The sequence below is a fragment of the Aspergillus steynii genome, assembly GCF_002849105.1.
Source record: "Aspergillus steynii IBT 23096 chromosome Unknown P170scaffold_3, whole genome shotgun sequence".
NCBI lineage: Eukaryota > Fungi > Ascomycota > Eurotiomycetes > Eurotiales > Aspergillaceae > Aspergillus > Aspergillus steynii.
In genome coordinates this window covers 3,889,580-3,910,687 of record NW_020194400.1, presented here as the reverse complement: position 1 = coordinate 3,910,687, position 21,108 = coordinate 3,889,580, and the positions used below count along the sequence as shown (strand labels likewise).

The window sequence follows — 21,108 nt, the reverse complement described above, 5'->3', positions numbered from 1 at the left end:
TTTTTGGGCAGTTTCGTTCAGCGGGTGTATTTTTTACTGAGGGAATTAGGTTGGGCTAGGTTATTTGGATAGGATCTTGGTATTGGTGGGAAAATAAAGTCGGCGCTCGGGATCGGTTAGGGCTATTTATTGATTTAGTGCTGGCTCTCAAAATGTACGAATACGCTATTAGCCTGGGTATATAGGCTCAAAAAGCATCAAGGTTATTTTATGTAACTTTTCCTTCTATACTCCATGTGTAGGTGGAGTATTAGATGAACCTAATATCCAGTTCTTCATGGAGAGAAATGTAAAACAATGACCAGAAAGATGAACGTTCACGCTCATATAACACCCTCTATCCAATTACACCATCTATCTATACACACCTATTTTCAATCACATGTATATACCCAAATTTTATGCAAGTTCACCGTCACCTCAGTATGCCATCAGTCAATCCGTCAGTCATGGCCACACACACACACGCATAAACACAGGGTTGGTTCACAAGCAGGGGAACGTTGAATGAACTATTCCAAGAAAAAAGACGAACCCGTCGTCACAAGAAATGCAATATAGAAGCGAAGGATTAGGTAAAAAGAGGCCAAATATAAAAGATTCTCATGAAGAAGATGAAAAGAAAAAAAAATAACCAATCAAACAATTAGAAGAGGGAATTTTATAGGCGAAAAAAAGAGGCAGAAAAAAATTCGGAAAAAAGACGCCTATATACACCCACTGCATCTGGGTATCTCATAGCGGGAAACGCTAACTCGCGATGCTGAAAAGATAGCAAGGGAAGTTCAGGAATCATGAATTAATGCAGGAGAGGAAGGAGCGATTTCTGTGTGATATCGCTTATGGAATTATCCGTTTTTGCGAGACGGCATCAACTTCCGGCCGAAGTTGCGGATCGTCATTCTATGACTGTGAGGTTGTTAGTATATCGTTTCTAACGCGTTGCGAAGAGTCGGTCTTACCTCTCATCAGGCCCGTCCCATCGTTTGGTTTGGGAGCGGGAAATCGTGGTGCCCGATGTCATGGGCCGATTGGGAGGATTCACGATTCGACGAGATTGCTAGAAGATGTGTTAATGATCAAACTCAGATTTCAACGGCAGGTTTGCGGGGATGATACATACCTCCCAGCGAGCATCCACATCTACTTCACTCGCAGAGCGAGCATCGGATGATACAAGACCTGGTTCGGGCGTGCTAAGGGTGCTGGATCCCAATGAGTTGGATCGTACAAGCGGAGAAGTACCCGATTGGACGGATCGTTGAGAACGGGACTCGGAGAATTCGCTGTTCGAGTCTTGACTTGCAAGGCTATGGCTCTTGTCGGACAGTGTGGTGGTGTCGGAGTTGTGCAGGATCTGTGACGAGCTCGCAAGCTCCCGGTATCGCTTTTGTTGCTGTCTGTTAGGCCGGTGGTGCGAGAACTTGTTCCCAAGGATTGCGGGTGCATGGGAGATCAGAGCCTTGATCACATCCTTCTTCAATCGCAAGGCAAGATCCAAGTTCGACCATGTCTTGTTTCGGTACTCCAGAATGGGCAAACGGAAAACGAAGTCGTGAAGATCTTCCAAGTTGTGGTCGCCTTTGCCCTTGTAGCTCAAGCAAAGAACCACGTCATGGACCTTGACATGGGCCAGAGTCATGTAATTCGATGCGCGTGACATCATCTGGGTAAGATCGTCGGTAGTCTCCTTGGACTTCCTGATTGGTATCTTAGCCAGGCTGAACTTTTTGCCCTTGTCTTCACCAAGGTTGGCGCTCGACCCATTTGCAAGATTCTTCTCTGTAGGCTGCCGCGACAACACGCGCATACTGTCGACCGATCTTTTCTTCGTCAAGGTACCAACACTGGTTGCCGGACGCGCGAGCTGGCGGGATGAGCTCGGTCGAGGAAGTTCCTTGTTCATGGGCGTCATTGCCAAGCCCTTCAGATGATTAGAGCGATGTGTTTTTGGCCTGGCCTCTTCAGACAGCGACAGTGTCGGGTGTAGTCGGAGCTCGATAGCGCCAGGTCCCTTCGAGAATTGAAGATCTTCAACCGAAGGATCGCTGCTTCCGTGTGCTGTCGGGGGAGAAGTTGAGCTGCTGTCCTCCTCGTCTTCCGAGTCGGAATTGTCTAATGGCTTCATGTTCTTGATCATGAAGGGAGAGAAACCGCCGTTTTCGAATGCAGTTGACCCGACATTGGGGAAGATGTACTCGAACACCTTTTGACCGAGTTCATGTTCCAACTGGATCTTGAGAGGGAATAACGAAACCTCGAAGTCATCCAAGACCGGAATGCCTGCAACAGCCTCGAGCATATGCCAACTGACTTTGATCATGTGATCGTCTGGGACATCCAGATGCTTGGTCTGGTCGAGATACGGCACAATAATCTGAGGATATATGGCATCGGGAAGAAGGTTCAGACCATACAGTCGTTCAACTGCCACTAGATTGTGGTTCGAACCGTCGCTGTTGTCGGTGCGGTCATACTCGGCATTCCGAAGCTGAAACTCGACCAGCGGCTCCGACTCATCCTTCATGAGATGCCACACAACTTCGCTTGCAGAGATGTTCCAGCGTAAGATTCCAGTCGCTCCGGACACTGTCGGTTCGATTTTGCGCTGGGACGTTGTAATGGCTTTCATCAAGAAGAACAGCTCATCTTCGCACTGAGTCAGGTCATTCTCCAGGACCAGACGATCTTCCCAGCCCTTCTTGTCCAGATACTTCGCGTGGATCTGGAAATGCTCCTTGATCTCTTCCAATTGCCTGATACGGGCCTGCAGCTTGAAGACCATTTCCGGAGCACCGCGGAGGTCGCTGAAATCGGAACTTAGCATAATCCTCTCGAGACGTTCGTTCCGAACCTTCTCCAGGGGTTCGCTGTAGAGAAGGAGGTCCAAAACGATGATGTACATCGAGTAGTACTCGGCCGAGTCACAAATAGCACGGAAGTGTGGGAAATCGACGCTGATTTGATCCATTCTCGTTTCCTGGCCATCTGGGACGTTCTGTTGGCCAGATTGGCGCTGTCCCTTAGCCACCTCCTCGTTATACTTCAGACGGAGATTGTTGTACTTGTCATAGCGTAAGCTGGCCGAAGTCTTTTGGATAATTCTCGAGAAGCCAAACGGATTGAGTTCGAAATCAAACATGGCCTCAAGTGTCAACCAAGGTGGCCAGGCGGAACCGGGGGAGTTGCCGTATTTGTTGCCGGCATAGAATTGCAAGTGAGTCATCAGGTTCTTTTGAGTTGCGACAAAGAACTGGGCTCCGTCCATATCGAGAGAGAAACGACGTTGCACCAAACCGCTGATATCGTCGGACACGCGCTCCTTGTCCATGATTGATACAACCTTGAGCTGCATGCCCTTGGCTGCAACGAGTAGCACGGACTTATGGTTCTTCTCGCTCTGAAGTTGAATCTGAGGTGCAATAAGTCGCAGGTGATAACTGTTTTGCGGCGTAAATTCTGGCGATATGTTCTCGCTGGAGCCATCTGACATGGGCTTGTTTTGGCCTTGCTGGTCCGACTGTTCCTGGTCTTCCGCATTCACAAACCGTTTTGCGTCGCTCAATAGCTGTTCAATGCGATCTTCCACACTATCATCATCGTCGGTGTCTACCAAGCCCCGTGCATCAGAAGGACGCCTTGATGCGCTTTGCGAGAGCTTAGAGTGTCTGTGCTTGTTTTTGCTTTGTTCATCGACAATGTCTAGGATAAACTTGACGGCTCGTCGAGACATGTAATAAACAAACCCACGCCGCTGGCTGACCTGGTGACTGTAACGAAGGATAATGTTTCTGAGGGAATTGTTCCATTTGAGCTGGGTGTTGTGGATCATGAAACGGTTATTGAAATCGCTGGCAAATTCGTCGTTGGGAGACGAGTAAAGTCCATCAAGGTCCGCAGCATCCCTACCATCGTTGGTGGAATCGGAGTCCCTGCCGAGCCTAGAAGCGGTATCGCTTGCAATCATCTCAGGATTCTTCTCTGTAGGCGACCTTTCGTCTCGCGCAAGCTGACGTTCAAGACGTTGAAGTCCACCAGAGAGGAAGCCGCGCCTCCTTGCTAGGGACTCCGCTTGCTTAACGTAATCATTATGCTGAGACCTCAAATCTGGATCATGGTCGACTTCCTTGGCCATTCTGAGCTCTTGATCACCTATTGTTCGGTCACAGTCCCGGATTTGTGCCTCCACGGTAGCAAGACGGTCTCTGATCAGTTCCATTTGAACCCGTCGAGGGTCGTTGTTCTCGGACATGACACATTCGTGAGTAGGTTCATTTCCAAACGTGCTATACCCTGTTTCGTCCGGGCTCAAGTTGCCGTGATCCGTTTGACGGAAGTAGGTGAACCTCGGGGTGAATGCCAAAGGTAAAATCTGCGTTCGAGGATTCGACTCCTGGGGGAGAATCCAATCCAACTCCACGAAATCATCCATGTCAATCCAATCAAGATTCTGGTCGGGGATGGTGAATCTTGACAGGTCAACAGAGGCCACAGGCTGCTGGAAGGAAGAGATGATGTCGTCCTTGTTGTTCTCTATGTCATCGAGATTGGTTCCTTCGATGCTTGCAGAGACGGCCCTGAAGTCTGCGGCCTGCAGATCCAATTGCGCTTGGTTTATCCGCATCGCGCTGGCCTGGTTTTGCCTTAGTCGTCCCTTGGCCTGAGATTTGATTTGTTCACGACGCTGATGGACATCCAGCTTCAGGCTGTCCAAGCGAACTTTAATACCGGTCGCAGTGACAACATCCTCGGCATAGTCTTCACGGTCCTTGTGTTTGTAAATATGTGCCACAAACAGAGGCGCAAAGAGTAGCTTGTATTTAACCGTGGCAAGATGGCGATTGAACTTTTTGCTAGTTTTCGTGACACCAGGCCAAAGGGGTCCTTGACGAACGGGCAGAGACATGACACCGGAAAAGAGCGACCACCAGTTGAAGAAGTGTGTGAAGAACCGCGGGGTGAGATGAACTGTGTTGTAGCTCGTAGAAGGTTGAACGTGATCGACACTCCAATTTCTACTTTCTGGGGCAACAACAGCAACGGACAAGTGGATATGGTTACTTCGAAAGCCTTTGTAAGCGTCATAGTCCTGTTGTGCAAAATGGTTAGCTATAGAAGACCTTGTTTGCGGATGACAACACAACATACCTCTCTTTGAGAAGGATCGACGTGGATAGGATTCCGAAGCACGATATCATAGTGCGGCCTGAACTCGAACGATCTTCTACTCTCGTCTACATTTCTCTCAAAAACGAGGCCGGCCACCCATTTCACGTCGCCAGAAAGCTTCATGACAACTTTCTTGAAGTGGGCTGCATTCTTCAGGTCGCTTGAAGCAGAAGAGCTTTCCAGATCTTGTGCCGTGACTTCGGCCATGTATCGAGCTTCATGGCTGTAGTCTGGAATTGCCATCACATACTCTCCACTGGTGACGCTCATAAACTCCATTGGGTCGTCACTGGTATGGATATCCCACTTGACATCTCTGCGCCAGCACATTACGAAACCAGCACCGAAGCCGGTGACCACATATGGATCACGAGAGCCTTTCAGGCGTAGATGAACATCACCGTCTTCCTTCCAAACGACTCTGATCCGAGAGTGGAAACTCAGTCTGATCTTGTCCCAGAAGCCTACCCTGTCGGAGGGATCGATTTCTGGTTTGGTGAATCCTTCTATGATTTTCATCATGTCCTGAACCACTGGTTGGTAGGACATGCCCCATGAGATGCTGGTTGGGAGACTGGTATTTATTTGAATGGTCGGATCAGAGTAAGTCTTTACTGGAGACACAGATCGCCAGACATCCATCGTGAAGGCTGGACTTATAGACCCATTTGAAAGTTCTGTGGAGGGAGCCAGCTCAACTTGAACTTTTCTGGCTGACTCGAGATCACGGTACTCTTCGGCGATAACAAAATTCGTTCGAAGTGACCAACTTGGAAGCCTAGGAGATTGCCCGGGTCGCAAAGCTGGGATATGCAACAAGTCCAAGGGATAATCTCGTAGATTGACACGGGCTTCTCCCATCTCCAGCTGGAAACTCATCGGGATAAGCAAAGCATACTGTGTCGACATAGGTATGCCTTTGCCAATCCTGTGGAGAAACTCGGGGTACTGGTCCAGTGGAAAGAATGGCTTGTCTATAGTAAGGTTTATGTCGCTTATCAACGCAGCCAGGAGAGCAGGTCGATTCGGAATAGAAAGCACCGTCTCAGTTTCCTCGACATCTTCGGGAGGCTCATCGGCCCCGGAGAAAAGATTCCTCACCTCCTTTATCGATGTACCTTGGAAGCGCAGGGCGGCGTCGATTTTCTTTTTCCAGCTCCGCGCATGATGCTCTTGCAGACGATACCAAGCGCTGTCTGTGGAGATTTTAGATTCGGAGGAAAGACAAGCCGCACCCTCCGCGTCGTAACGGAACTTTTTCCCTCGTCCGCGTTTGGCGCCAGGACTATCATCGTCGTCCCGCGGCTTTGGGTCGGCACTTTTGCTGCGTCGGGTGTCTTGGCTTGCACGTTCACTGCGGAGTGTTCGGTGGCTCGATCTGGTTCGCAATCTAGAGGAGCCACGTCGCTGTCCAGTTTCCTTGATCTTTTGCACCTTCAGCTCGAACGCCTCCTGCCGAGCCAAGCGCTGACGCTGCTCAAGGAGACCAGTTCGGTATATACAGCCTAGCTTCCACTCAAAGGCGTCGTCCTCCAGCTCGAAAAGCAAGGCTTTGCTGCGCACGGTGACTCTCGGTACTTTCTTTGGCTCCTCCGGGTCCCTCTCCGAAGGGAAATCCGAACAATGGTTTTTGAAGCGGTAATGAAGTTGCTTGAGCGCTTTCGATGTGTTGATGATGTTATCGAATATGCGATGCATGACCATATGATGAGGCACACCTATGCGAATGAAATCGGCCCATACATCAATCGACTTCTCTTCGACCAAACCCATCGCCTGCTTCAACTTCATCGTCCGGAGGTCAAGTCTAAAGTTGTTCATGCTGATTATCCTTGCCCAAACACCCTTCAACTTGGGCGCCTCTGCGTGGAGCCGGACCAGATGGGCCCTCATAAAGGGGGCAGATAGTCGATGGGAACCAGCGGACAACCCATAAATTTGTAAGAGCATCGGAGGGTCTGCTGGCATAGAAGTTTTGATTTGAATGACGGTAGCTCTCGCATCGACCGTTATCAGCTCACTTCGCTGTACCGTTGGGCGTGGAGAAGTGGGCGCAGGGCCCATTGCTTCCCACGAAGGTGGTACCTGGCTTGATGATTCGGGCGGCTGGCGCGCGAAAGCCTTCTGGAGAACAGAGACAGCAACCCCCAGACAGTAATAGCGATACAGAGAATACTGAAGGTAAACACCTTTCAGGACGGAATTAATGTTGAATATGGGTCCGAGGCGGTCGCTCAACGTGCTCAGCGCCACCTCAAATCTGGGCAGCGAGATGAACGGCTCCGATTCCAAGTAGTCTTCTGACTCTATGACAAAGCCTTCAAAGCCTCGTATATGCAGCGCTAGTCGTCTCCCATCTGCAGCACCATGTTGCGTTTGTCGGGGTGGAGATGTTGGAGGGAACCTGAACGGTGACTCGTCGCCGATGGTAGAATGACTTGGAGTCCGCCGCCGGGCGAAGCTGATATTATGAGACTCGGTCTTCTGGGCCTTGTAGTCTGCGGACCATGACTGAAGCTGCAGGGAAACGCCACGGGACGCCTCGGAAACACTCTTATCAACGCCGGCAATTTCTAAGCTCAAGCCAGTTGCCTCAAATTGAAGGCGAAGCAGCCAAGAGGGAATCCGCCTAAGAATGCTAGGCTTCCTCTCCTCATGCGACATAGACATTCTTTTTCTCGGCCGAACCTGGGCTTGGAATTGCTCGATGACCTGTTGGATCCCATGATTCACGTCACCGTTCACCATGTGGGCGGAGCATTTATTCAGGCTTCCGGAGGCGATCACTCGCACCTCCGGAGAAGCACTCAAATGAACCTTCATTTCAAGATTCTCCGTCGTGAGTAAATTATGCTTAACTCCGGAGGGCGTCTGGTAATACAGCTGATGAGATGCAACCCTATAAACGGAAGAAAGTGCATAATGCACGCTGCCTTCGGTAGAGTGAGAAGATTCAATATCAAGTGAGATAGAGGAGATGGAGGAGATGAGGAGGTTGTAATCGTCCTCCGGATTGGAAGATGAATCGTCGGAGATCGGAAGAACGAACCGAATCACAGGCTCATGCACCGAGAGCTTGATGCTCGCTTTTGGTAGCAGTCGGGAGATCAGCCTATGGTTGCTTCTCTTTTTTCCACTTCTCGTGGAAGCTCTATCCTGGGCCAATCCCAGAAGCCGAGACACATGTCTTGGTTCCAGGTCAAGCGAAGGAGACGTGACCACCAAATTCGCAAACAGAATATTGGTGTTGCGGTCTTCCGGGTTCCGTTCATCGTATGAGCTGATTGTTTTCGAAGGAAGGGTGGTTTTAATAGTGGTAGTCGCCATGGGGATGTAAAGGATATTATCTGTCTCCCCCGAGCTGTCATCCAAGCTGACTGAAAAGGATATGGCGGCAAGAAGGGCTTGGTGAGCAACGTCATTGCGCTGGAAGTACATGCGATGAGCCGGGCTTTTCTGGTCCATCCGATGGAGGTCCACTCCCAGTTCATGGGACACGACGTTCAAGTACACGGAGCTCTGTTTTGCCGAAGATGGTTGAATAGCTCGAGACAATCGGAAGAAACTCAATGCCACTTGGATTTCTTGAATTCCGCGGAGAAGAGAACTGGCAAATTCCTTCGAATCTGCGACAGTCTGAACAATCGTATCGTCGCGACTTCCGGGCCGGTCGAGCTCCTCCACAAAATCCGCAAATGTCACTTCATCTTCCAGGTCGTCGTCCGAGGGTTCTTTGAAAGACTGCCGGAATTTTTTAATGCGTTGCATGAGCGTTGTCAAGTCGTCGTACGGTATATGCATCCTTCCAATTTTGACCGCAATGGAGGCATCCCTGAGACCATCCATATCCTTGTGAAGAAGTCCGTGTATGTTGACTCCGACGTTATCCAGTAGTTCCGTCGGTTCTCCGCCATCGACAGCCAGCAGGACATTTTGCACCGTCATGATCCACTCGGCGGGGTGTTGCTCGCCGGACTCGTCCTTCTTGCGGCGAAAAACCTTTCCTCTGTCCACCATCTTGCGCCTCGTATCCACCGCCAGGGACAGAGATCCCACCTGGATTTGGCCGGCCTCGAGAATGTTGACGGTCGTGTTGACAGCCACAACGTCCACCAATTTCAACCAGTGTATCTTCCGATGGAGTCGTTTGACGTGTTCCTTCAGTCCCGTTAAGGTCTTCCATGTCTTGCTCCGAGGGGGGAGGGCGGAATCCTCCTCCCCGTCTTGCGAACCACCGAGTTCCTCCGAGCTTTGGGGTTCCGGCACGTCGGCTTTCTTCGCATTTCCTTGTTTTTTCCCCAGCACGGAGGGATCCAGTGTCACCTTCAGGTCGGTCAATCGGAGACTCAGCCATGTTGGCTGAGCAAAGGACGGAGGGTGTAGAGACAGTCCCAGACCACGCAGCTCGATCAACACGCCTTCCTTGGGAGCGTACGCAATGCGGCGGAGGGAGAGGTAACCGATTCGTTGGATGGATATCCCCGTCGCGATTCGAACGATGGCGAAGATCAGGAACGAGGAGAGGTAGAGAAGGAGAAAACCGACGAGTACGGTGGTCGGGTTGAAAAGCGTCATCGTGGCTCGCGATCAGGGAGACCGATCCGTTGAACAGGGCGGGCAAAGGACAAAACCGAAACCATCGAGAGACTCCGATCCGTAACGTGTTTCCTAGGACGAAGCTCGTGAGAATGAGGGTCAGTTTCCTGGTCTCGAGAAACCACCCGGGGCAGACCGGACCCCGAAGGGATCGAGGTCTAGTCCGAAGAACTCGGGATGCGGCGAAGGGACAGGTCTCAATTCAGGACCTGCAACTCCACAGCAGCCGAAGAAGCGTCGCAGTAAATCCGTACAGATCGCACATCAGTCATGCTTTTTCAGCGACGAGAGGAAAACTGGGCGACGAGAGAGAACGGTGAGTAAGCGAAAGGCAGAGAATACGGGCGGACGAACCATAGATCTATCCAGCATGTCAGCGGAAAGACAGACAGACGGACAGGCGACAGGCGGGCAGAACTGGAAGCGGAAAGCCGCCCACTTGGTCTTCCGGGGCATTCTGGCCAACCCGGCTGTCTCGGCATTGCTTAGAAATAACTGGGGCTGCTTCGTCTAGGGGAAGAAAAAATAAATAAAATCGGTGTGGAATTCTCCGGTTTCTCCTGATGTACGGATACGAATGATTTGACTTGTTTTGTTTTACCTGGGGTATTTTCTTTTGTTTTCTCTCTTCCTTCCTAGAATCTGGAATTACGTAGGTAGACTGCGGGCGATTGGTACGGGTTGGCATCTCTGGGTATGCATCCAGGGTGTTACAACTCACCAGGCCCCCTTGGCAATGACATGATCCTTGATCCATAGTAGACCTATCGGCTCTCTATTATCGCTATTGTACATACTATTCCACAAGATGCCAGCTTTGGACGAAGTTTCGCACCTCCGAGCTTCATGATCCATCCACTCCCCATGGATCAGATCACTCAGGGGGTCCCATACATCTATCTCAACGTCATTTCCCCTGCGAGGCAAATCCAATGGCGAACGCCCTCAACGCTTCAGATGCCCGGTTTCAAATGGATAACTCTCAAACGGACGGGGTGGAGGATATCCCGGACTTCGGCCAATCATCTGCCCCGACTGGTAAATAGTCCAAACCGACATGTCGAAAAGGGTTCCAAAGCGATCGGGGGCATCACTCTGGAAATAGCGCCTCGCTGCTCAATGCTCGATCTATGCGATCATTTTTCCGCAGGCTCGGCAGGCATCGGGGCAAACCCTGAATCGGCTTTGGATCGTTCCAGTTCTTCGATCTTGTCGTCGATAAGGCTCATTTCGGCCTCGATACTCAGCAATTTTTCGCTAAGCATACCGCGATAGTCGTCGTCGGAAAGAGACCTCAGCGGGATCCATTTCGAGTCGGCTATGCGCTGGATGATTGGCTTTGACGGGCTATTTGCATGCTCCATCTGCCATGTGTCGATCGCATTGTACGAGCCTTGCCCGAGATAGCCTAGCATCGAAAAAATCACAGCCCCTGGAACAAGGCGACCTCCTTTTATTATGGACACACGCGTCAGCTAAGCATCATGATCATCGACCCTCTTCCGGCGTCAATGTCAATAGGGGATTTCCAGGGCATACCCATTAGTCTCGTGACCGCACCGCCGGCGAGACCGCCAGACAGGGCGCTGACATAAGCGCGCTGTCGCGGAGTCGCCTCGCCTTGGTAGTGCAGGTCCAGGATGCCATTTCTTATCCCTACCAACCGATCAGTATCGCGTAGAAATTCGGGGTCCAGAGAAGCAGGAGAACCTCACACCAAAAGGAAGTTCCGCAGGCAAACCAGTGGATACCGCAGGAAATCGAATGGATCACCGGGTGCTGAGACCGAAGCACACCGGAAATGCCACCGTAGACGAGCCCCGCGGAGCCTGCAATGTATGTCAGTATGGTGCCGTTATTCAATCAAGCCGGCGCTTTTCTTCTTTTCTTTTTCTTTTTCACGAGGGATGGTGGTGGTAGTTGTTGCTCCCCGACGTCCTGGAGATATCGTCCAGAGTCGAAACATAAAATATAGAAGCGAGGATTGACGATACTCACCACTGAGAGCGCCCACCTTAACTGCGGACAACAAAGCATTGGGTTGCAAACCCGGCGGTTGATTACCTTGCCCACTCATCCTGTCAACTGGAACCACTCAGCATGTCCTGTCGGATGCTCACTGGCTGCAATCACCGTCGATGTAAGTATCCATTTGCATCGGTCGGCGACGGTCCCTATGCACGTGACCCAATCACGTGTGCACTTATATAATCTCACATTTGCTGGCAGGACTTTCCAATTCATTCACTACGAGCCTGAGTCTTACAGTCGGATATCTGCACATGTACCAACAATAAATAAATAAAACCAATCTATTGAATGAATCCGACAGACGACCAGACCAATGGGATCTCCATCTGGACTGGTTCGATTTGGATTGGCGAGGGCTAGTCGTGCCAAGAGGCAGAAACAATACCACCGGAATACGGAGCAACCATTGAGGTGAGTCTTGACTGCCGGTCAAGGTTTGCATTCTGCGGTGGGTAAACGCATTCGTGAGCGATCGATCGGTGCCTGAGACTCTTCCTCCAGGAATGTGGAATGCAGCGACTGCGCTGGAAGTGGTGGTCTTGACCCCGGACGAATTCAGTTACATTCCAACCGAAAGGGTTTCGTACAGTAACAGCCCCGGTCTCGCCTGGGAAAAGGAAAATGTTAAAAAAAGGAACAATTGAATCTTCTGCTTTCGTTTAAATTGTGTAAAAAAATAATGTCTAAACATTTAATCCCTCCCCGTAAAATAACACCTGATGCGCATTGAATTTTCCCAGGAACCAAAGAAAAAAAGAAAATAAATCAAAGTAAAAAAAAAAAAAGTAGAAAAAAAGGAAAAAAAGAAAAGCCCTCGGGATTGGGTCGAGGCGCAGACCGAAAGACCGCACCAACACTTTTTGGAGGCTGACTTTTCTAGCGTCATCACTAAAAATTATCCTCACGGATTAACTTACTTTCCCCCCTCTGCTCTTTCACTGCGGAGCTTCCTGCAACCCCCATCGCACATCACTCTGTCCAGACACCCAAACGTCATTTTTTTAATCGCCTCGTGTCTTCCGTCTCGGAAGTCCCTTTATCTTTTTTTACTACCCTTTTTTTTGCGTGAGACGCGCACAGGTTCCCTTGGCGCGTTTCTGGATTTCCATCAACCGCAATCATGGGTTCGTTTCAACCCCTCCTCTGCACCCCGGGGACGGTCCTGATCCGTCTCGCTATCCCCATCGAGGTCAGTCGCTGCGTTGAAGATGGCTGCTGACTCTATTGCCGTGCAGCGCCCGCAAAGCAGAAAGCCCAGAAGATGTCCATCAGCACCTTCTTGGCTGATGAGAGTAGGTTTCCGTTAGTTCCCCGCGGGGGTGATCGCTGCTAATGAGAACAGACTTGGGCTCGTGGGCCGATGAGATGGATGACATGCCTATGCCTGGTAAGTGACGACTCTCTTCTCTGTAATCTTGGTGGTCTTTTACTGACACAAAGGTCTTCTAGCCGGTGCGTAACCCACCCACACTTCCTGCGAAATTTGCCCTTTCCCGCTCTTCTTCTGCGACGGCCATGGTCTAAATATCCAGCAGTTCCCCCCATGCAGTCCAGCTTCGGAGGTGACCGCCGTGCCGGTCCTCCTTCCTCTGGCTTTGGAGGTAGTTTCAACGGTATGGAATCCCGCCCCTTTTGCGCCGATAAGGTCGACATGTCGCTGACGCTGGAGGGTAAAAGACCGCGGTTTTGCCGTGAGGGAGCCCCTTCCGCTTCCCACGGAGCCTCCCTACACCGTTCACGTCGGAAACCTGTCCTTTGACGCTACCTCGGCCGACATCTCTGACCTCTTTGTCGACTGTGGCGTTACGAATGTCCGCATCGTGGAGGACAAGTTGACCCACAGTCCCAAGGGCTTTGGATACGTCGAGTTTGACACTGTCGATGGTCTGAAGAAGGCTCTTGACTTTTCTGGCGCTACCCTGCAGGGACGGGCCATCCGAATTAGCATTGCCGAGCCCCGTAAGTGTTTCGTATCTGGCGTTCGATACGGCTGATAGACCCAACTGACCGTCCCGATAGCCAAGGAGCGCGACGTCAAGGAGTTCGACTGGACTCGCAGAGGTCCCCTTCCTGATGCCCCTCAGCGTCGTGTGCCCGACCGCTCCGCTTTTGGCCGTGGTCTCGACAACATGTCCGATGCCGGCAGCGAACGTGCAGGTGGCGGACGTCGCAACTTCGAGTCGGACGGCAAGTTCCGTGATTTCGGCAACTGGGAACGCAAGGGTCCTCTTTCTCCGACAAGTGGACCGGTCAGAGAGGGCCGTCCGGCCGCTGCCGAGGGATCTAGTTTCCGACGAAGCTCGCCTGCGTGGGGTGAAGGACGCTCCCAGGATGGCGGCTCCCGACCTCCGCGACGTGAATTCCAGGAACGCGCCCCGACTGCGGCCGAGCTGGATAACTCCTGGAGATCCAAGATGCGCCCCGACCAGGCCCCCGCCAAGGAACCCAGCAACCCGACTTCCCCTGCAGCCGCTCCTACATCCCCCGTTCCCGCCGCCGCTGCTCCCGCCACCCGTCCCAAGTTGAACCTCCAAAAACGGACCGTCCCCGAGGCCGCTCCCACCACCACCCCCGCTACTGCTCCCGCCACCGAGTCCAAGGCCAGCCCGTTCGGCGGTGCGCGACCGACCGATACTGCCGCCCGCGAGAGGCAAGTCGAGGAGCGTCGTCAATTAGCTCTGCGTCAAAAGAAGGAGGCCGACGAGAAGGCGAAGGCCGAGAAGGCCGAGAAGCAGCGACAAGCCAAGGAGCAGCCGAAGACTGAGGGCGCTGACCCCAACGGCAAGGACACGGCCGAGACGCCTCAGGGTGGTACCAACTTCGAGATCCTCCGGCGGGCCGGCGAGGATGAGAGTGGCATGACTGCCGATCAGGATCAGAAGGAGGAGGCCGCTGCTTCGGACGCAGCATCGAAAGAGGCCGCGAGCAAGTCGAATGGCAGCTGGAGGAGCCCTGCTCAGCCCGCCGAGGCTGCGGATGACGAGGGCTGGAACACGGTGGGACCCTCGAGTAAGCGCAACAACCGTCGTGGACCGAACCGATCTTAAATAGATCAAATGGATACCCCCCAAATCAGCCATAACTTCCATTCCAATGCCGCGTTTGCACAGGGAGGGTGTTTTCGAGGCCTGCGCATGATGGGATGTTTTCGGGATTTCTCAAAGTCATGTAATAATGACACGATCCTAGGTCTTGATCATTCGCCCTTGTTTCAGCTGATATGATTATCTATTTTCTTTTATTTTATTCTCTGTTCTTTTTCCTTGATCCTTCTTTTTTCCTTTCCGATTTGTTGTTTTGGTTATCTTCGATGGTTGTCTGTTTTCCCTCCCAAAGCTGCAATCGTCGCTTTCTCTCCTCTCCGACTCTTCCTTTGGTTCACGATCTCTTTCGTCGGGCAAAGATTCCCCTGACTTGCGCCCTGTCATTACTACCATTGTCGGCACGTTGAAAAGTTTTCTCACATGTTTTGTTGCCCTTTGTTTTCCTAACTTCGATGCGAGCTGCTTGATTCCCTTGTATATGGACGGACGGTGAATCCACCGATGACCATTACGGCCGGTATGGCGGGATGCGTTGCGGCCCTGCGACGGATCCCTTGCTTATCGTGATTTGGCCTTGTTTTTTTCTATTTCCTTCCTTGTCGAATGATTCCCCATCTCTCATTGTTGTTGTTTGGGATCGGGGAATGGCGTGTGTGGAGTCTCTTTCTTTTTCGTGTTCTTCTAACGGAGTCATGTCCCTTTGACGAGACACTCATGCGAATAAGATTACGACTCGGCAACGCGTGAAGAGGTAATGCCAACCGAATGAGAAAAGAATGGAAAATCGCAGGTAGTCCTGAATTTAGAAGACCTTACTTATCAACCCTGTTTCCCTTTCCCCCTTTGACTTTGTTGGTCCCTTCCTCTGGCCATTGGTAGACATAAACGGAGCTCCTGTCGGAGGAGGGACTTTCTATGCATGTAGTACGTTTCGTGTATACAATGAATACTGCCTTGATCTTGAATTTCAACTTTAGTTTATAAAACCATGCGTGGGGGCTCGCTGATAGAGTGAGCGATTTTATCCGATATAGGATGTCAACACTCGATCGGAACGAAGTATCAGACGAATAGTGGATCCGCGTGGGGAAACACCGTATGATTCGGGAAGAGCAAGTAGAGATAAGAAATGACCAAGGATGGATGTTTGATATTGGTAGACCTTACTCCTCAGCACAGAAGTAAGCTCATTGACAAGTAGCCAAAAGACAAGCAAACGACCACACTCAATGCGATGCCATTGCTATAGTACTCTATACGAAGTCTCTCCCTGCCCGAACCAGAAACAAGGCCCTCTGCATCTCGCACACACTAGAGTCGGTAATCACCTGGAAAACACTGCCTAATCAAGCACACCGTCTGATCTGCCAATCTGGTGGATCCCTTTTCCCCGCTAAGCTGAGCATCGGCTTTCAGCTCTACCAGCCTCCGCCATTGGGCATAAGCTGCCATTTTCCGCGACGGACTGGGGGGTTTTCATCTTTCGTTTCTCGTTCTTGACTTTTTTCTTTATTGATCCTGTCGCTTCCGTATCCTCGTGTCTGTTTGCCAGCGGGATTCTTGCTTCTTGTGTTGTTTCCGCCCATCCGAATTGTTCTACTCCGACTCCTAGAATAAGAAAACATAATGCACGCCGATGGACTCCACGACGCCAAAGGGCCGGTTTCGGAGCCGCCGTGGAACTTGGAGTTTCGCTCCTCCAAGCGGTTTGTGATCTCGGTCGTGTCGATCGCGGTCTTTACGGTATGGATGTCGATTGGAGAGGTAGATCGAGGGTGTGGTTTGCTGACATGTGCGAGTGAAGGATGTTTTTATCTATGGCATGGTACGCGTGTCCAGTTGATGGTCAGCATGAAGCACGACATCTCTAATTTGCATCGTCTTAGATCGTTCCGATCCTTCCGGTAGTCTTGCAAACGCGTGTGATAGTGCCGGACGACGAGTGTACGTTTACTCCATGGTCGAGTTAGAAGCTGTCTAGAGCGCTGTTGACATGAATGCGCAGTGCAGAAATGGATGTCGATCTTGCTGGCTGCGTTTGGTGGCGCGCTGTTTGTTGGTTCTCGTGAGTTCTGTCCCTATCTGTTTGAGTTCGCCTGATCGCAACGGCAGTCGTCTAACCAACTATAGCCATTTTTGGTTACTTCGCCGATAAGAGCACCTCCCGACAAGGACCCTTCATTATCGGCCTGGCAGCATTGGGTGGCTCGACCGTGATGTTCTGGATCGCGTCGACGTTGACGGCCTTGGTAATCGCGCGGGCCCTACAGGGTCTCTCTGCGGCGGTGGTGTGGACAGTGGGGATGGCCCTTGTGGTGGACACAGTGGGAAAGGACCAGGTTGGCGCTGCAATGGGGTATGTCTCCATGGCGATGACAGTGGGAACGGTCTTTGGGCCATTCATCGGTGGTATTATGTGAGTTGCTTGGACCTGAGCATATCTATAATCGTCTGTGGAGTCATTGACCAAAGGTCTAGGCTATCGCGGCTGGGATACCATGCCGTGTTTGTCATGGCTATTGGACTCGTTGTTCTGGACATCCTCCTTCGTCTCTTTATGATTGAGCAGAAGACGGCGTCAAAGTGGGCCCAACCAGGTGTAAACGAAACGGAGAGCTTGCTGGATGCAGCACCTGGGGATGGTATCCACTATGGGACTGCAAGATCAGTTTCATCGGATCAGTCATCCGAGGATTGCACTCAATTGCTAGTAGATAACATTGGAGAATCTGCCTCGAGTGGACGGGTATCATCCATGCCCGTCATGGTGCGTCTCATTTGCTCTCGAAGAGTTCTTGTTGCTCTGGGGGCGACTGTTGTTGAAGCCATGATGTACTCATCCTTTGACACGGTGTGTATTCACCATGAAATCCTGTGTCTGTGCTGGACCTGGTCTCTAATTTGCTGCTCTCGCTATTCAGGTTCTTCCGTTGTACGTCATGCGAACATTCAAATGGGGCCCTATGTTGATAGGCTTCTGTTTTCTGCCCCTATTCGCCCCATCATTTTCCTCGCCCCAAGTTGGTATGTAGACCCTAATACCGCAACATTAGGGCAACACTGATGAAAGTACACATAGGCGCTGCCGTCGACCGCTGTGGTCCTCGACTCATTGCATTCCTGGGCTTCTCCCTCGGTTGTCCAGTTTTCCTGCTTCTGCGTCTGATCACAGAAAACACCGCTCATGATCAGATTCTTCTTTACATCTTTCTATTCATTGCTGGTATCGCCACGACCATGCAAATGGTCGCTTTGATGACCGAAGTCGACCATTTTGTCGAGGGCGAGGAGAAAGCGCACCCCGGTATATTCGGAAAGCAAGGCGCGATGGCGCAAGCGTACGGGCTTTTCAACGTCGCCTGGTCGGGAGGCCAGGTGCTGGGACCTTTGGTTGCGGGACTGCTCATGGATTTGGGCGGGTGGTCAACTATGACCTGCGCTTTTGGCGTCATGAGCGCAGCGACGGCGATTGTCATTGCTTTAACGGACCGGACTATTCTCCAGGCTTTGGGGTTAGTAGACAATCAGTAGTCTTATGGTTATGGACGAGGCCGATCAGAAAAAGGGTTTTGTTTCTGGATAATGAGTGATGATTTATGTCGGTGATGAAGTAGCGTTCTTGTTTTCATATGCTTCGAGCGCGCTGACTCATGATGAAGACACGAGGGTTGTTTAGTTCTTGCTGTGCAGGGAAAAGTCCATTCAATTGCAAATTTGCGGGATCATGTTTATAACAAAGTATAGGCAAGCTGTTAGAGTAAATCATCGGATCCTCAGTTTCACCTCTTCAGTTGTAAGATCGTAAGTAGGCTATCTTTTGACATTTCGACATGATATCTGCGCAACTAAACGGTTTTGCCTTTCGCTGTTGAGTTGCCTTAAACAGAAATCTGAGCAGAAATACTCCTTGTTCCCCTGGGTTATCACCCAGCCTCGTCCCTCGCATTGTGCAGACCACAGAAAAGTGGCGTCATTCGACCGCAGTTGGGATTTAATATAAGCGGAGTCATGAAGCGACCTTTTGACGTTTGAGCCTGACTTCTGTCCCATGATCTCATTGGGTCATGAAGATCATTGCAATGCAAGGGATGTCCCCGACGGCGATAGTACCTGAGTAACAACATAACTTCCGTATCTCCGCGCAAGGGATGAAGAGCAACCATGCATCTATCGCCATGGACTACTCCGTACCTGACTGTAGCGACTGAGGGCTGGGGGTTTCCCTGGCGACTGGGATTGTATGGAGGTTAGGCAGATGATTGCAAGGGGGTAATGCCGCATGCTGCAAGTTAATGGCTGGATCTGCGATGGACTTTTGTTTCTTCAGTCATTGTTGAGCCATCCAGGCATCATGGTGTATACTGGGATTTATTTCGTTCGAGAAACAGCCCTGTAGCCTGAGACAAGTGAGTACCAGGGCTGAAAAGTGACGAGTCATGAACTCACACGAGTGGCGCCGGACGATCCACACGTGCGAGAGATCCGGGGGAGGAAGGGCGATCAGGGAAGGACGAGGTGAAGAATCGTCGGAAGGAATCGAGAGACGGTGGAATGCCTGGAATGCCTGATACGATCGGGATACAGTAATTAATCCATCCACCGACTTTCTCCTGTCTCTTTCTCCTTCTTCGACACTTCGCCTTCTTCTTTTCTTTTTCTACCAGTCTTTCTCTTTCTCTTTGTTCGCTGGGTTCTTTCATTCTCTCTAATCTCTTTGTTTCTCCTCCTCAATTCGTTATTTAGCCGCCAGCTCATCCGGACTCCCATCGGGCCTTTCCGCGACACACGGATCCATCGCTGCGACACCCTTTCATTTCCTCCGTCAACTTCGTCCTCTCTCGTGCTTTTCTCTCCTCAGCCCTTCTTCCGCAATTCTCCTCGCTCCCTATGCCTTACGAATAATGTCGACGACGACTACGGCCACCGCTTTAACGTCTACCACGCTGGTCGGAATGCTTCCCACCATCACCGATGCGACAGCCTTAGTCTCGCGGAAGAGCTGCCCAACCTGTGGCCAGGCGGGCATTCCGTCGCAACCCCTCCCTCCCGACGCCCAGAAAAAAGTCCATGAGTTGGAGGGCCATATCGAATGCTTGAATGTCCAGGCAGCACACATGGGTAAGAGCCGAACCACGCTTTTCCTGCGTTGGCAATGACGCCGGGAGTTGACCCTGCATGCTAATCTGGCCCCCATCATCCTAAACAGCTGAAAAGCTCGCCGAGTACGAAGAACAAGTCCGTCGCCTGCGCGCTCAGGCCGCCGTGCACAACTCCCGCAACGGTTCCTCCGTGTCGTCCCTGTCCTCCGCCAAGTCCAATGAAGTCGATCGGTCGTTGTCGCCGCCTCAATCATCCCACTCGCAGACCCAACAGGGGGGTCGTCTCTCGACCCTGACCTCGTTTCTCCATTATCGCCGACCGAGTGCCTCGCCGGCAACGCCTCCACAAGCGCCGGCGCAGCCTGTCGCTCCAACCCCGCCCTCGCCGCCGCAACCCCCGGAACACGAAAGGATTGAATGGCAGAATGCTCTAAACCGGGAGCAGAACTTGCGTCGGGAAGCGGAATCGCAACTCACGCAGGCCAATACCGAACTGGAGGAATTAACGGCGCAGCTGTTCAGTCAAGCCAACGAGATGGTTGCTCAAGAACGGAGAGCGCGAGCAAAGTTGGAGGAGCGAGTCGCAGTGCTGGAACGACGAGATGTCGAGAAACGAAGCCGCCTTGAGCGTCTGGAGAAGGCAATGGAGAGAGTCGAACGCATCCGGGCTTTGGTCGGCTGACCAACCTTCGATACCCTTTTTTTTCTTGGATTTTATATTTCTCTTTTGGCATTTATTTTCACCGATTACCCCATATCGTTCTGTTTGGTTTTGGATACTGGCCCGTCATTTTCATTTGGTGATTTATACCCTTGTGTTGGTGGCATCCACGCATCTCAGTTTTTGGATTTGACACGAGACATGACCTGATGGATTGGGGGTCATCGCCCATGAAGACTACGAACAGCATTTTGGCATGGCGTTTGGTTAAGATCGTTTCGATGTGTCTGATAAGGATTAGTGTCTCTGCGGCCTACCGTGGCGTTGTTCATATTGGTTTACATCTATTATATTGGCTATACTTGGATTGGTGGCTATAATTCATCTGTACATGCATGCTCTCTTTCCACGACGCTTTTTGTTTTGAACTCGCATTGCGTTTGGCAAGTCCGGCAGCACTTTGGGATCGCCTCCTCAACCCCGCCAACGGGGTCTGGAGCTAATTTAA

The 21,108-nt window shown here is 51.4% G+C and overlaps 6 protein-coding genes across 6 annotated transcripts; 4 read left to right on the top strand and 2 right to left on the bottom strand.

Moving 5' to 3' along the window:
• Nucleotides 1-391: 391 nt before the first annotated feature.
• Nucleotides 392-10,095, bottom strand: P170DRAFT_509197 (FMP27 family protein). Its single transcript, XM_024854649.1, has 4 exons — nucleotides 5,149-10,095; nucleotides 1,124-5,089; nucleotides 963-1,060; nucleotides 392-909 (listed from the first exon to the last, which is right to left on the bottom strand). The coding sequence occupies exons 1-4, from the start codon at nucleotides 9,742-9,744 to the stop codon at nucleotides 849-851; spliced, it is 8,721 nt and encodes a 2,906-aa protein (XP_024706467.1). The 5' UTR covers nucleotides 9,745-10,095; the 3' UTR covers nucleotides 392-848.
• A 423-nt stretch (nucleotides 10,096-10,518) lies between these two features.
• P170DRAFT_436247 (uncharacterized protein) lies at nucleotides 10,519-11,883 on the bottom strand. Its single transcript, XM_024849118.1, has 4 exons — nucleotides 11,764-11,883; nucleotides 11,481-11,594; nucleotides 11,305-11,421; nucleotides 10,519-11,215 (listed from the first exon to the last, which is right to left on the bottom strand). The coding sequence occupies exons 1-4, from the start codon at nucleotides 11,840-11,842 to the stop codon at nucleotides 10,902-10,904; spliced, it is 624 nt and encodes a 207-aa protein (XP_024706466.1). The 5' UTR covers nucleotides 11,843-11,883; the 3' UTR covers nucleotides 10,519-10,901.
• Nucleotides 11,884-13,057: 1,174 nt separating this feature from the next.
• Nucleotides 13,058-14,843, top strand: P170DRAFT_474708 (translation initiation factor 4B; the record flags this gene model as incomplete). The annotated part of the gene is made up of 6 exons (XM_024853173.1): nucleotides 13,058-13,088; nucleotides 13,139-13,183; nucleotides 13,237-13,248; nucleotides 13,332-13,409; nucleotides 13,474-13,755; nucleotides 13,816-14,843. 6 exons carry the CDS (start codon nucleotides 13,058-13,060, stop codon nucleotides 14,841-14,843), a joined length of 1,476 nt encoding a protein of 491 aa, XP_024706465.1.
• Nucleotides 14,844-14,929: 86 nt separating this feature from the next.
• P170DRAFT_161481 (uncharacterized protein) lies at nucleotides 14,930-15,297 on the top strand. The gene has a single exon (XM_024842574.1). The coding sequence runs from the start codon at nucleotides 15,017-15,019 to the stop codon at nucleotides 15,245-15,247; it is 231 nt and encodes a 76-aa protein (XP_024706464.1). The 5' UTR covers nucleotides 14,930-15,016; the 3' UTR covers nucleotides 15,248-15,297.
• A 1,029-nt stretch (nucleotides 15,298-16,326) lies between these two features.
• Nucleotides 16,327-18,567, top strand: P170DRAFT_161355 (MFS transporter). The gene is made up of 8 exons (XM_024842573.1): nucleotides 16,327-16,583; nucleotides 16,645-16,665; nucleotides 16,727-16,784; nucleotides 16,846-16,905; nucleotides 16,971-17,256; nucleotides 17,319-17,691; nucleotides 17,762-17,864; nucleotides 17,920-18,567. Exons 1-8 carry the CDS (start codon nucleotides 16,467-16,469, stop codon nucleotides 18,369-18,371), a joined length of 1,470 nt encoding a protein of 489 aa, XP_024706463.1. The 5' UTR covers nucleotides 16,327-16,466; the 3' UTR covers nucleotides 18,372-18,567.
• Nucleotides 18,568-19,741: 1,174 nt separating this feature from the next.
• Nucleotides 19,742-20,621, top strand: P170DRAFT_446295 (uncharacterized protein; the record flags this gene model as incomplete). The annotated part of the gene is made up of 2 exons (XM_024850781.1): nucleotides 19,742-19,958; nucleotides 20,047-20,621. The coding sequence occupies 2 exons, from the start codon at nucleotides 19,742-19,744 to the stop codon at nucleotides 20,619-20,621; spliced, it is 792 nt and encodes a 263-aa protein (XP_024706462.1).
• Nucleotides 20,622-21,108: the final 487 nt, after the last annotated feature.